The sequence below is a fragment of the Podarcis filfolensis genome, assembly GCF_964270895.1.
Source record: "Podarcis filfolensis genome assembly, chromosome: 8".
NCBI lineage: Eukaryota > Metazoa > Chordata > Lepidosauria > Squamata > Lacertidae > Podarcis > Podarcis filfolensis.
In genome coordinates this window covers 50934059-50950041 of record NC_139611.1, presented here as the reverse complement: position 1 = coordinate 50950041, position 15983 = coordinate 50934059, and the positions used below count along the sequence as shown (strand labels likewise).

The 15983-nt window shown below is 43.0% G+C and overlaps 2 protein-coding genes across 2 annotated transcripts in view; both read right to left on the bottom strand.

The window, feature by feature from the left end:
- SMPD3 (sphingomyelin phosphodiesterase 3) overlaps positions 1-15983 on the bottom strand; it is a 590910-nt gene that overhangs the window by 215574 nt on the left and 359353 nt on the right. The gene's annotated exons all lie outside the window — the stretch shown is intronic.
- NECAB2 (N-terminal EF-hand calcium binding protein 2) overlaps positions 1-15983 on the bottom strand; it is a 162962-nt gene that overhangs the window by 143811 nt on the left and 3168 nt on the right. Inside the window, exon 2 of the mRNA XM_083624970.1 lies at positions 5496-5520. Coding sequence (XP_083481096.1) covers positions 5496-5520 — 25 coding nt within the window. The remainder of the gene's footprint in view (positions 1-5495; positions 5521-15983) is intronic.

The following is a 15983-nucleotide window of genomic DNA, read 5'->3' as shown; positions in this document are numbered from 1 at the left end:
AGCATAAGAAAAAATAAAATGAAAACGAAAATCACACTGATTGTACCCCTTCAGTGTCCTAAATATTTTGGCAGTGCATGCTCCAGTTTGGTGCCCAATTCAGCACCTTGGATCCAACAGGTTCTGACCCAGGACAACCTGGAACCGACATGAGAGAGTCCAGTCCCTAAACTGAAACTTGTGCAATCCTAACTATTCAATTAGGGTTTTAAACCCAATTAAACATGTGATTGGCCTGAGGACAAGGAGGACAAGCAGACAGAGACTCTTGCCTGTGACTCCTTCTCCCTGCACCAGATGTTGAATCAGGTGTTTAAACCCCAAATAAGCATGTGGTCAGTAAGTGGTGGTGGTGGGGAGACAAACAAGAGTCTCTGCTTCTGTCTTCTTCCCTCCCTCTCCTCATCAACAACTGGATGTTTATTCAGGGTTTAAACTCCCAATTCAACATGCAGTCACCCAACCGCCTCGTTTTTGACAATCCCCAATCATCATTGGTGGATCTGAGCCCATTAGGGATGACCCACTACAGGCAACTCTCAGTTTGCCCTGGATTCAGTTCAGGATCTGGGATTTGTCTGGCACAGTCCTACTAAGCATGACCTTGTGGCTCTAGTATGTAATCATACGTATGTCAAGAACACAGAGGCAACTGTAGAGTACCTGAAAGGAGGGAGAGAAATTTATCCCCTTCCAATGTCTGGTTCCCTGCTAGAGCTGTGAACCAGATGCCAAGAGTACTGGGAACTGTGATTTTCCCAAACATTTAGTAGAACAAGGGAAATGTCATTTTCCAGAGTCCCTGACATACAGTCCTAATAGTCAGGTGCTAGTAGGTGGATGAAGAGATTTACCTCTCCTCTTCTAGCTTACCAATGCTCAAGTAGAAAGAAGGACAAGGAAGTGGATTGTTGGAAGGGGGAAGGGGGGCAAAGGCTGAGAGTAATGGCTCTTTGAAGAAGAAAAAAAGTTCCACTAGGTTCTCTTCTGATGCAAGGATACAAGCAAGCAAGCAAGCAATGTTTGACTTTCTAAGCCAGGAAATGCGAGTTTTGATAACATTCAGTCACATCTTCCCATCTCCCTCCCTCCCCATCCCCTCTCTCTCATATTTTCTTGTGCACAGCTCAGTTGGAAACAAAAATTTCCTAGCACCTCACTGACATACATCTACAGATTCCACAACAGGATTGAAAGTGCCAACACCTTGTCTCCCTAATATTATGACAATTCAGCTTTTCACAACAGATGTTCTGGCTGGTTAGCAATCAACTAAAAGCTGAGGAAATATTAACAGGCTTTTTGCTTTGTTGTGTGAAATGCTCATTATCCAAACTGTCTGGCTGTGTGTACCCATCACTGATGTTTAACAGACAGAAATGCACACTGGGCTTAAGCAATTTGCCCAAAATGAAATGGCATCAGTAGGACAACAGAGTTCAGTTCCATGATTACTCTGCTACCAACTCACTCAGTGGATCATCCTTAATGGTCAACTCAACAAATCCAATATATCCTCTCTACTATGACTCTTAAGTAATCCATGCAAGAGACATTCAGGGATGGATGCACTAAATCCATATATGCAAGCTTGACTTTGCAAACCCATTTTAATTCAAAGTGCCTAGCAGCTGCATACAGAGTCTATTAAGTAATGGCTCACTGCATAGAACTTGCTTTTCCCTCACTCCAGTTTTAACTTTATTTCACCCCCACAAGTCTGACGAGCACAACAAGCAAAGGCTTTTAAGAGGCTGGCTGGGTTTTAACACTTTGCCTTCTTACTTGTTAACATGCAGCCATAATTCGTCAGCTTGAATTATATTTTACAGGTCACTAGTTACAACTGCATGGAAAAGACAAAGCATCACTACATGTCAACAACATTAGAGCAACGATTGCGCCCATCAAAAGTCAGGATAAGTATGTTGCAGAATAGGAGTCCAATAAAGCTAAGGGTTCCTTTAGAAAGCAATAACTCTCAGGTACTCCTCAGTGGGGAAAACTGTGTGGTGCCTGCTTGCACAACATTCTTCTTAACACAGCAACTCAGAACACAGCAACTGTTCCATCATCACCTTACACAAAGACTGTCTCCATCATTGAGGACTGTGATATATTAGTAGTTTGTACAGCATGTATAAGTGGCAGACACCAATGGTTGTAACACAAAGAACCTGTCCACTCCAGTTGATCAACTGCCAAACCATTTGCAATTTCTTTCAAAGATTCCAGGTCAAGGATTTGTGAAGCCACTTTAATGAAAATGAATACAGGGTGTCTGCTAGCTACAAGAATACCCACCCGCTTAGATGGCAGTTGGAGAATTACAGTCTGAGCTTAGACTGCAGTGAGTGGTCACCCACCTGACAATCAACCGATTTCACATCAGATGATGAGCCTCTTTGAAGCTGTGCTCCCAGGGTGCCTTCACAGAGGCTTGTTCCAGGATCATAAAGAAATTTGCACTGAAAGCCTGCTAAAATGGAGGGGGTGTTCAGAAAGAAATTTGCACTGAAATCCTTTCCTGCTCCTGGGACAAGGCATGCTGGCACTGCCCATCAGTTGATCAGGCTCAGCTGATGGGCAGTGAGTGTGCACCTTGCCCAAGAAAATGAAGGACTGGAAGTTCACTACATCAGTATCTGTCCTGAAGCCAGAGGTGTAGTGGTCATGGGTGGAGGGGGTCAAAGACCCATTACTATTTCTGCAGCAAGGTCTCTGTCTCCAGCATCTAGAGCTGCCCAATCAGCATGAATGAGAGCTTTTTAGCCACTGAGAAGTCTGCTCATCCTTTGTGCTGATTAGATGCAGTCAGAGTGAAAGGAAGTCACCTAGGATCACCCTGGGGAAATCACGCAAGAAGAACACCAAGGAAGAGTTGGTCTGTATGCTCCAAAGCTAAGCATTTAGGAACACTGAAAAAACAAGGTGCTTCAGTGTCAAGGGAATGGTGTGTGGGTTCTATTATGTACAGTAGAACTTCAAGAAAACACAACTTCTTCAAATCAACAGAAGGTCTTGAAATACTCCAAATCATTTGCCCAGGTACATGCACAGAAAATAGTAGATTGAGCTGAAAGGCAACACATGGTGATCTTCATTGATTGTTGCAATGCATCCCAGATTAATATTGTATAATTATAAGATTATTGTATAAGCTTCGAAGGGGGCAGGGCTGTGAGCAGGTATGGCTGTGACTATCATGAAGGGACCCTGTACTTCTGAATTTGCTACTATACTACTGCTCACACTTGATGCCATATATCACGTCAGGTCTGGGGCAAGTGGATGTGGTTTGGCAGGAACAGCCTGATGGGCCAAAGTGAGATCCATAGCAGCCCAACAGTTGACCCACAGGCTGGAGATTCTCCACTCTTGGCCTAGAGGGGGGATGCTGTCTTCAAAACAGATTGGTTGTGCACCAGTAACCTACACAGCAAGCCCGTGTATGTCAGACACCTAATGAATAGGTACTGTTGTAGTCTTCGTGGGGGAAATGCAAGCTTTCAAGTGGGCAGAGCTTTTCAGAGTTCGGCTTCCAATTTAGCACAGACAAAAGACAGAACCTTCTGCCCCCATAAAAAGAACATCTACATGCAGCTGAAGACATTTTGTGGAAGAAAATATACAACTCTCCAATTATATAACCATAAAACACACAGCTGCGATTTATTTTTAAATGTGAGGGAGTGAGGGAAAGTTTCCTTCTTACTTGCATTTATATAAGGCAGCCTTCACCAGCCTGGCAAGCTCCAGATATTTTGGACTAAAACTCCCATCAGTCCCAGCTGGCTGGTTGGGACTGATGGGAGTTGTAGTCCAAAACATCTTAAGTTCACCAAGTTGTGGAAAGCTGATGTAATGACTCCTTTTATCATCTGTACCTCTGAAAACTCTCCTTTGAACCATCAGTAGCAAGCTGGGCTGCTACATAGCAACTCAAGGGCTGATTCAACAGCTTGGTACATGCAGGCATCCTCCTTCACGCATCTCCTGTAATCTCTGCCTCTCTTCCACTGCCAATTTTGTGGGATGGGTTTTAATGGATAGGAGAGGATATATTAATTGCAATTTATCCCTCCAAGTTCCTGCGTGGGGGGTTGAACAGTGTTTCAAAATCTGGAGATGGATTTGCAAGTAGTGCAGAATCAACTATCCTGTATGCTCCTTCCATTCTTTTCAAGGAACTTCAACTGCTACCTTCAAGCCTGGTTCCCCAGGAAGCTGCCATGTACAGAGTTAGACTATTGGTCCATCTAGCTCAGTACTGTCTGTACCTGGAGACTTTTCTCAGCCCCCTTCCTTCCTGGGTGGCTTTCCAAAGGCTAAATGCCAACAGTTGGTGGTGACAGAGGCAAAAAGTGGGTGGGACCATTAATGTAAATGTTTACCTTTCTCCAGTAGGCTAGTTTCTGCATACACTCAGGCACTCCCTCTACCCTCCATCCAGTCAAGAGACATTGTCAGAGTTCAAGGACCCAATCCAGCCACAGTATGAAGGCGGACCAGGGAGGGGTATGGCCTGGAGAAAGGGGCGTGGCTTGGGAGGGTACCAAGGACTAGATAGATAAGGCTTGGAGGGCTGCATTTGGCACCATGGGCCTGGTCTTCCACACCTCTGGTCAGCACTGATTATGTACTGAACAGTGGTAACTCCTAAAAGAGTCCAGGATGACAGAGAGCTCGGGTGGGACCCAATGAAGTCAATCCATGAGTAGAACGACTTCTGCTTGTGCAAAGGAACTTTCCTTCCCACTCCCCGCCCCTCGCACTCCAAAACCTGCTTCAGAGAGTTGGGGGAACATGCAAGGCAGATTTTAGGGGTTCTAGTGGGGAGGTTCTGTTGCACAACTGGAAGTTGTTCTGTGATTTCGTTGGATATAACGAAATGTTTAGATGGAATGCTGTCTTCCTCAAGGTCAACCATTCTGAGTTCCATCTGCCATAGCATTGCCTTTGTATGTTTAACAAGGACCCAGAATAATTAGCCCCAAGTTTTTCGAAGAAAGGAATTGTGGCTGTGATAGTAGCTGACTATCACTGATGCAAAGTTTGGGTTTTAGCTGTTGCTGCAAAGGACATTTCAGTCTTTCTCCCACCAGGGTGTATAAGGAGCACCTGCTGACCTGCAGCAGCATAGTTGTGTAATGGGAACTTCATTTGCATCCTCTCCCCAGGAGGTAACACAGAGCAGGTAACTCCTATGAAATCCAGTGGACTCATATGGGAAGAAGATTTATACATTTGCACAGCTGTGTGGAACATAGATGTGCAAATGTATAAATACCACATAGATGTGAATTGCATTAGCAAAGCTTTTCCACCAAGCCTGCCACAGGGGAAGGTCCTTAGCACAGTGAGAGAACACATGTTTTTCACACAGAAGGCTCCAGGTTCAATCCCTGCAATCCCCTGTAAAGGACATATATCATTTAATTTTACAAGCAAATGAATACAAGCACACACCCACACTCATCAATAAGACGACTTACCATTTTTGTCAGCTCGTCTGAAGATCTAGAATCAAAGAAAGGCACAGTTTTACTATTTTGTAATTGCTTGGCTGTTACAAATCAAACACAAATATATATCTTTCACTTAGAGACAGAATCACACAGAGACAGATGTGCAGGTCTTGTTCCATGGTTACTTTAAACTTCTGCAGGGAGTGGGGGAATATTACAGGCAATCCAGATGGGTATGGAGCTTGCAGCAAATTCCCAATAAAAACTCTCTGTCCCCCCCCCTCTCTGCCCCCTGCCAGCTGCTTTTTGTCAGCAACTGACCTAGGTATATTTCCCCTGGTTCACACAGTAAAAGGCAGTTACTGGGCATGGTGTTCCCAGCCTCCTCTCCTATAAGGTGTGCTGCTGCACCTACATGTGAGAACATTTATTTGCGTGAAAATATCCCAGCTTGAGGCTCTAAGTGGCATATTTGTCCTTCAATGTGCCTTTGTGGCTCTTTTAGCAGGTGCACTGCAGACATTCCAGAGCATTGCAGAAGCAAATGAGGGGCAATGAGCGATCAGGGAGAACTCAAAAGTTGTAGCAAATATAAACTAATTGCACCGGAGGGGTTCTGTCACATACATTGCATCCCAAATTTGTTGGAAAACACATTCACAGAGCAAGAGTGCAAGCAAGGGAGAAGTAGCCTTACATAAGAATACAGGTCTGAGCCCAGGGGAGAGAGAACCTTAGGGCAGGAAGCAAGGGCAGTATCGCCAACGAAATACAGTGGAATGATATTTGATATTCTGGCATAAAAAGAGGTTGTCAGCAAGCAGATTTCCATGATCTTGCACTGCTTGTATAATTAATGTACAGTAGTAAAGAAAGAGACGTCGGCTCACTCTGCGTGGGAAGGAGATAAATTTAGATCAAAGCAAAAGCAGCAGAGAGAAGAGGGGGAATACATAACAACAGAAGACATCTTGCTGCAAATCAGGGAGGAGAAAGAAGGGAGGCGAGTGCAGCAAAACCTGGAGGAGAGATTTGAAAAGTGCTTGGTGCAATTTGACAATTAAAGCTTGGGTTACCTTTTATTTTTTTTAAGAAAAGAAAACCCAACAGCATACCTGTACAGTGACTGTGTTTCCCAACCACCTCCCCACAACAAAGGTTCTGTGTCCTTGGCATCTATACGGCAGGCAGACATTCAACAGGAAAGAACTCAACATGAGTTGGTGCCACTTGGTACATTTCAGGGAATGGCCAGACACAGGGGAAGGAGCAGTCATCATGGCAATGCAGTGCTGACTCCAGGTTTTTGGGGGTTTTGAGCAATAAGCTCTCAATGGACTCCCTCCTTGAATGTGCTTGGCATTTCCTCCTCACCACTCTTGCCACTGCTCACTCATCTGACTAACTGAGCCTTGGCTCACTGGTAGAGCATCCGTTTTGCATGCAGAAGGGGCCAGGTTCAATCCCTGGCATCTCTTGTTAGGGCCAGGAAAGACTCCCTGCCTGAAATCTGGGGGAGCTGCTGTCTGTCAGTGTGGACAATACTGAGCTTCACACACTGAGTCACTTTGCCTGGCAAATATGTTCCTGAACCCTGACAATACCTCTTGCTTCCCTGGGTGAAGAGCAGTTTGTGTGTAGAAACTGGTGTGTCATACAAAGGTAAAAGGAATGTAGCCCCATGGTGAAAAGGTTTCCGCAGCTCTGCTGTAATTAGTTTTAATGACTCTTATGTCCCAGTGTCCCTGGGAAAATTTTGCGCAGTCCAATATAAAACCATCAAGACACCATGAGGAACTTAGGTGGTTACAAAAATTGCATATGGCAAGTCACATGCTTCTACGGCACAGCAGTGGAATTCTTTCTCTCCTGCACTCATTCTCTTCCAAAGAAGAAACTTGATTAAACATATACAAAACAAAGCTGCTGTTATTTCCAGGACGCGAACAAAAGGGTGTTGTAAAAGAAGAAGAAAAGAAAAGGTTTTATTCAGCCAGAGAACAACATTCTCTATTTTCTAGGTCATAACTCAAAGCATTCAAAGGTAACAATGGTTCGGTAATAAAAATGGTTCTAGGAATGGATTGAACTGGAAAACGTTTGATTCAAAAAAATATTGCTTGAGCAATACTATCACAGGCACGGATAAGTCAATTTGATTTGATTTCAGTCTCTCAACAAAGAAATAGACTCCAACTGATGCTCAAATCTGGGTGAAGTCAGTTTCAAAAGAAAAGAGAGAAAACTGATAAAACGCCACATTTCAGCAGATCCACCATTAAAAGTCCATTGCTGAAAGGGCAGCCCATGGCTAAGCTTTACAAATCATTGCTGAATTATAAAGTTTTGTGTTGAGATATAATTTAATTTCACATCCGAAAGGCTAGTTTCCTGCATGAAAGATGGATTGAATGGAATGTGCAACAGAGGAGGGAAAACTAGAGAGTTTCATTGAAGGAAATACTGTGCTTGTGGTTACAGCAACCTTCTCCATCCCTGTGTTCTCCCACTGTTTGGGACTGCAACTCCCAACACTTGCCGGCTGGTTTCAACACAATACAAATAAAATGATACAGTACTTCACCATGCCATTAACAAGCTAAAATGCATACAGTTTTGAAACTGCCGTCTAAGATTTGAATGGTACTTTAACACCATACTACCAAAAAGGTTATGAAAGAATGTAAACATATCCTTGAATTAGCTGGTCATCCTTGCATTTTGACCCTAAATGCTGGACAGTCACTGTAATTACAGTGACTCAATGTAGAAACTAATGGATTGCACAAGTGGTCATACAGGGAAGCAGTTTGGAGTAACACCAAGGAAGGAAAAGAATCCAGAACTGGAGGAATTTCAGATGAACACTGACATCCATTGAATGGACACTGGGATCTGAAATGCTGCTCTCCTGCACCCATATGTGGGGGAGGGTTTTGACTGTGTAGTGTTTACATGAAAAACCAATAAAGGAAAATTAAACCACCATCACCCAAATATTGACATGGGATCACATCCAACTAAGTTTGTAGACCCACAGAAGTTAATGGACCTAAGTTAGCGATGTTCATAATTTTCAATGAGTCTACCCTGAGTAGGGCTAAACATTTGCAACCCATAGTTGCAAATTTCCTTTAGTTCTTGCTCCAGTCTACATAATTTGCAATGTTTGCAGCAGTGAACTGTTGTTTTTTAACCATGCTTTTTATTGGATTATTACTACAACACATACGCACCACACTTAAAAAACTACAAATACAAACTAAAAAGAAATTCTAAACAAACTAAACATATAGCCATAAGTCCTCAAATTTCTGCGCTTGGACCTATGTTATCTTATTATCTATACCCAATTGTTATTATATTCTAATAGACTTCCTTCCTCCCCATCATGGGTCTGATTTCATACTCAATAAACTGTTTCTTTCTCATTTCATATTCCTGCCTTTACTCCTTATATTGCATTTATACACTGAATTTATTTTGCAAAAATCACTCAAAGCAAGTCCTCAGCAGTGAACTGTTTTAGCCAGTGATCCTGTGGGGCTTTTGTAGAAACCATGGAGAATGTCCTCACACCACAGCAGTGGTGTTTTTTCTTGACATGCCATGACAGAGCATTGTTGCTATATCATGCTAGACCAAGTCTAGCATCCTGTTCTCACACTGGCCAACCATATGCCCTAATGGAAAACCCACAAGCAGGACCTGAGCACAAGAACACTCTCCCCTCCAGTGGTTCCAGCAACTGGCATCCAAAGACATTGCTGCATCTGTCAGAGGCTATAGGAGAAACCAGGTCATGTAGTGTGTAGAGTGGCCTGTGCACATCTAATCCATGCAGGTATGTTGTAGATGTGCATCAGAGCATCTGTACACACACGCGCGCACACACACACACACATTCAGTCAAACTGTCTGCAAAGGGATAAAGCAAATTGGGACTCCAAAATCCAGGGAGGGCATTTGGACGAGGAGAATTTCAAATGTACCCCTTTATAATAAAATGGAACTTTTGGCTAATAGCATCAAAAATGTATACGTGTGGGAAAGAACAGCAGCAAATTCAACTGCAAAGCTGAGCAAATATGCAGCTTTTCTGAAAGTCCTGGGAGAGGAGGAAATCTTGATTTAGATCAGAGCTGCAGTTAGCTAAATCTAAGTTTCTACCAGTGTTGTCAGGTGTCAACACCTCCCAAACAAAAAGCACGTCGGTGTTGATTGGACTAATTTTGCTGTTCAGAGAGGGAATGCAGCATGCTGGGGGGTGCTTCTGGAGACCAGACAAATAAGCAGCATTTCATCAGGAAGAAGAAGAGTTTGGATTTGATATCCCGCTTTATCACTACCCAAAGGACTCTAAAAGCGGCTAACATTCTCCTTTCCCTTCCTCCCCCACAACAAACACTCTGGGAGGTGAGTGGGCCTGAGAGACTTCAAAGAAGTGTGACTAGCCCAAGGTCACCCAGCAGCTGCATGTGGAGGAGCGGAGACGCGAACCCGGTTCACCAGATTACGAGACTACCGCTCTTAATCACTACACCACACTGGCTCAACAACTCTCCTTCAGTCACCATTCCTGCAATGGAAGGTTAGGGAACCACAGACCTGCAGGTCATGTGTGGCCCTCAGACTCTCCCCAGGGTATGCCTATCTCAAGTACTTTTGCCTGGCTAGAATGTGCTTGAATAGAGTGAGCGAGTGGATGTGTAGAAACCTCTGTAGCTAGAATGTACAGTACCTGTTGCCTCACTCACTTCTTGCCTCTGGCCAGCCTATCAATGTCAAGCTTTCTGTAACAGAATGCGGCCCTCAGGCTGAAGTCATTTCCCTCCCCCTTCTGCAGAGGGAAACATGGAGCTTCCTCAGCTCTGCTCAGCAGAGTCAAGCAAAGTAACTTCACCAAGCTCAGAAAGCAAAAGCAACGAGTGAATGATGTGGTGCTCAGTTCCATGTGGGCAAACTCACGGGATTTCACCAGCAGGGCCAGGGCTAGGACAGGGATGGAGTGTGGGCCTCCAGATCTCCCATCATCTCTGGCCACTGACTAAGGTGGCTGAGGCTGATGGGAGTTGGAGTCTATCCAACAACACCTGAAAGGCCATGGCTTCTGTGGGCTACGACAACAGTGAGAAGGTACAAACCTTGATGATAACGCAGCCTATAAATTCTCTCTCTCTCTTTTCTATTTATTGTTGTTGTTGTTGTTGTTGTTGTTGTTGTTGTTGTTGTTGTCAAATGTTTACTAAGTGCTGCACACATTAAAAAACACAACAGAACTTGCCCAGAGTTGTGCAATTTAAAAGAGATCAAGTTGATGGATTATTCCGAAATGGCTAAAATGACTGGAAGAACCAGAAATCAGAAAGACCAAAATTTTAATAAGGAATGGGGGAAATGTATAACTTATCTTAAGACCATTGTAAACAGTTACAATCGTTAGTAGGATTGGAATATCACTTGTAGTTTAATGGTGATTTTTGGAAACAATGGAGAAATAAAAGATTTGGATTATCATAAAAGATGCAGGAGGAAATGATTAACAGTAGGACCCACAAAGGGGAGAAGGGAAGTCCAAAAGATTCCTTGGAATTTTGTTTTTATGTTGTATGTTGGACATGTGACTGTAAATTTTTTATCTGAAAAACCAAATAAATTTATTTTAAAAAGAAAAAAGAAAATGGCTAGGAAGCTGTCATATGCTGAGTCAGACCACTGGTCCATCTAGCTCAGTACTGTCTGCACGGGCTGGCAGCAACTCTTCTGGATTTCAGGCAGGGGACATTCCCAGCCCTTCCTGGAGATGCCAGGTATTGATCCTGGGACCGCCTGTGTGCAAAGCAGATGCGCTATCATGAAGCTGCTGTCCTTCCCCATCAGACACACACATCTAGACACTCATATATTTCCCCTCCAATGGGGCAAATAGCAGTTTGGGGTGTGTGTGTGTGATTTCAATGGGGGAAACCATAGAGGAAAGGGTTAAATTCCCCCCATTCCCTCAGTGCTGTGGTGCAGATCTTAATAATAATAATAATAATAATAATAATAATAATAATAATAATTTTATACCCCGCCCATCTGGCTGGGTTTCCCCAGCCACTTTGGGGGGCTTCCAACAGAATATTAAAATACAATAGTCTATTAAACATTAAAAGCTTCCCTAAACAGGGCTGCCTTCAGATGTCTTCTAAAAGTCTGGTAGTTGTTTTTCTCTTTGACATCTGGTGGGAGTGTGTTCCACAGGGCGGGTGCCATTACCGAGAAGGCCCTCTGCCTGGTTCCTTGTTCTGGATCCACTTCTCACAGGGCGGAAACCGCCAGAAGGCCCTCGGCGCTGGACCTCAGTGTCCGGGCAGAGCGATGGGGGTGGAGACGCTCCTTCAGGTATACTGGACCGAGGCCGTTTAAAGTAGGTGGATGCTTCTATTAACATTTAACATAAATGTGAGAGATTATATGCACAGATCTTCCATGTTATGTGCTTCCTTTGGTCCTTTCTTAATTTTTTTTAATCATTCCAGGATCAAAGCAGTATAATAACCACCTATGGAAAATATTGCTTCTTTTGCAAAAGATGACATCAATGAAGTCAAATTAGCAGTGATATGGCTGGATGTCAATGACACCGACCTGAAACTGACCTTTTAATTACACTGTATGGGACAGTTATTGGAACTGCATCCTTCAATGAAATTATCTGCTTGACAGTCTCTGAAACTGAGCCATTTTAAATAGATATGGAGAGAGTTGGTTAATAACCCCATGTTGTGCTTGCAGTTCAGTCCATCGCCAACACATCTGAGCCATATTATGTCTCCCAAAAGCAGAGCATACTGTTTTGTTTTTCATGAACGCCCCCCCCCAACCTGTAAGACCTAGAATCAAAATGTGAATAAGCTAATCTTAAATGCTGGGCAAAGCAAGTGGAATCTTGGCAATAATGGAATAGCTTGTCAAGAGTGGGAAATAATAGAAATCCCAGACAAATTAGGAGGTAATTTGAAGGAAAATCATAATTAACTTCTACAGGAGTTAAGGCGGAAGCAGCAAGCCAGAAGGGGGAAATTAGGCCAGAACGGCAAATCGATAGAACATTACACAACAAATGCTTTATTAATGAGGGCTCGAAGGAAGCACGAAGGGCAAGCCAAGGCAGCTATCAACTTTAGCATCACAACTCATTTTGGAGGCTGATCAACATGAGAGAAGTCAGATCACACCCATGAGCTCTGTTTTCAGATTGCGGACTACAAGCTCATAATTGAAACTGGTTATCGTTCAGTAATCAAGAAGCCAAAACACAGGGAATCCATAGTATCAAAGTTACATATCAAGACTAGAGGAACCAAGACTCTGCATGCGGCTCAGTTAAAAGATGCTCAGTTAAAAGTATAGCAAACAACACACAGCAAACACTGTATTCTCCACCCTGTTTTATATGACGGCCAGTGGTGTAATCAGGAAAGACCTTGGGGCAGATGTCAGCAAAATGGGCAGGAAAGAACCCCAAACACAGAATGACTAACTTGACACATTTGGAAGTAAGCAAAATGATATCCATTACCATCTAAAAAGGGGTACCTCGTAAGTACATTAATTCCAGAGCCAAAAATTACCTAACTGCACCACTGACAACAGTTCTCTTTTTGAAGGTTTCTACAATTTATTTCCAGTTTAGTCTGCATCTGGAATAGAGATAGGATATCTCCACATCAATTTGCGGGGTTGTTTTTTTTTAAGTCATCACAAAATTTCATCAGCATTTTGCTGCTAATATCTCCTAATATACATGTTTGCATGCAGTTTTGCCTAAGATACAAATTCTTGTAAGACAATTTCCCCAAATACAATGCATTTTTGGGTGTTATTTTCACTAATATGTGCATTGTTGTGCACACTTACCCTAATATATGCCTTTTTTTGCCAGCACTTTGGCAGGTAAACTGCTTTGAAAAATTCAGAGAAGTGTGAATGTCAAAGGATGATTGTGTTTTGGGTCATTTGTTGGATTGTATTCAACTAAGTCTTACTCAGAGTAGACCCACTAAATTTTGTTTTTTAAAAAAAACTATGTTAACCATATCCACTTACTTCAGTGGGTTTACTTTGAGTATGACTAACACTGAATCCATTGTTTCAAAATCTGCAAATCCATTTGCATTTCAAAGCTAGAACAGCCATTGATGTTATGGACTGGCTGGATGCAGAGGAGAGGTGGGAGGCAGCAGCTGGAGAACCCCCAAGGGAGGAAGGTTCAGAGTCAGGGGATGGTGGTGGGATGACCATGAGTGGTCAAAGGGAGAAGAGGGAGCAGACTGGGAGGAGGAGGTGTCACAACCTGAAGAAGTAACAGGGCTTAGTGAGCAGGAAGAGGGCAGTCCAAAATTAGAGGCTGCTGAAGAAGCCAGGGAGTCTCCCCTTCCTGCTGTGAAAAGCTGCATTCCTCCCTGGTCTCCCAGAGCATGGAGAACAATGAAGAGGGTGGAGCAAAGAGAGATAAGGCGATGCAGCCTAGGTTGCTGAGGAAGGACCCAGGAGAGGAGCCTTAGAGAGTGGTGGGAAGGCGGGGACCTTCATTGGGACAAGACCCACTGGGAAGAGTTACTGTGATCACCAGGCCTGCGAGTTAATTTCACTGACACCAGCTGTTTTATCGCTGGCCTGCTCCTGACAGTCACCAACCTGGTGCCCCCCCCCCAGATATTTTGGACTAATCAGCCTTGGCCAGCAAGGCCATGTTGGCTGGGGCTGATGGGAGATGTAGTCTAATGCATCAAGAGGGCACTAGATGGCAAAGGCAGGGCTAGAGCTTCCCTTGAAATTCAAATTAAGAGAGATGCTTTTTGTTGGGAGAGTGTCAGGGAGAGATAGAATTAAAGTCCTTCTCCCCACACCCAGACGATGGAGGCTGATCAGGCTTCCCCCAAGCTCTTGTTTACATCATTTTTAAAAAATGTTCACTTTAATTGCATGATGCAGCCATGCAAGTGACGTCACAGCTAGATTGGTCCTCAATCTCAAAATGAATCGGTTCTTGTTTGTTTTCTCTGTCACATTAACAGCATTCCCAAAGGGTATTCCAGACCAAACAGATAACTGAGAGAAAGGTTGAAAATCAGCAGGGTTGTGTGTGGAAACTTGGATCCATTTGTTGTTGTGTTTTATAATCCTGGAAGAGAAATTAATACATGGTGGTGGTGGTTTTAAAGAAGTTTTCTTGTGACCAATTTTGGATTAGCCTGCCTCATCAAGAGGCTTTGATTTGGAGCCGCTATTAAGTCATTTTGCGCTACCAGTTTTTCATTCCAAGTAGCATGGAAGAAGATATAAATGTATTCACTAATTAGGCTTGCCTTAATGTAGTACAGATGAATCAGTTGTTGTGAGAGGGGTTGCTTGATGGGCAACAGTGTTAAATGAGCCAGCATGATTCACTCACCAATAATATTCCCCCCTTTAAAAAAATGGGGGGGGGAGGATATTGCTATTAAAGTGTCAAGTATATTAACAAATTTTAGGAGAGTTAAATTTACACTCGGTACATTAACTATCAATTCCAGCTGGCACTATTAATATCTCATTTTCATAATATGATTCTGTAAAGCTCTTTAAAAAGGAAAGAGATGTTATATAATTATTTTTCCCTGTGGTTTTTATGCAAACCACTGCTTTCTCCTCCATCTAAGTCAAATTTCCCAATGCCCAAGATGTACTATTTTTTAAATAATAATAATAATATTGGAAGAACCCTTTACCCTTATATATCAGGGATGGTGGGGAGGAGAGAGAAATTGCAAGGAGGCACATGCAGAGCAATAACTTAGAGACACTGTGGGAACTCTCCTTGTTAATTTGTTCCGGTGCATCTCTGCATTGGGTCCCATGATTGGATCATTCAATCTTCCCAATGCAGAAAGCCACAAAAATTACTTGCCTTCACGGAAAGTTGATTGGGAGGCGATCTGGTGAGCCTCGCCTTTGATTACTCAATTTATTTGTTTTCTCATAGTGCACTGATGGTTCTCTCCAATCTCACTAGTACACACTCTGGCATACAACTTGGGAATGACCAGATCTAACCCCTCAATCTGTCTTTGCCTAGTTCTGAGCCTAACTAAGACCTAGCGGTGGGTGAATCATTTCAGTTTTCCTTCAGTTTCTCATTTTCTAATATTAAGTTCCATTCTCCACATTTTCCATAACACTTTATGTGGTTTTTAAATAACCTTTATACAAATTCACCAGTATCTTAGTATAAATTTCTCCATATACACAACATCTACACATTTTTGCAAAGCAACTTTCCTCATTATTCATTTTTGTATGCCATTCTTACCGATTTATGCCTTTTATGCTCAATTTACCCTAGTATCTGCATTTTTGTACTCATGAGCTGGTTGGAGAACTGCATTGCAAAATCCAGATAAGCACAAATTTTGAAGTACGGCTGAGTTCACATATTGTTTCAAAAAGTGCAAATTGGGTAGGTTTGTTGTTACGGTAAATGTGATC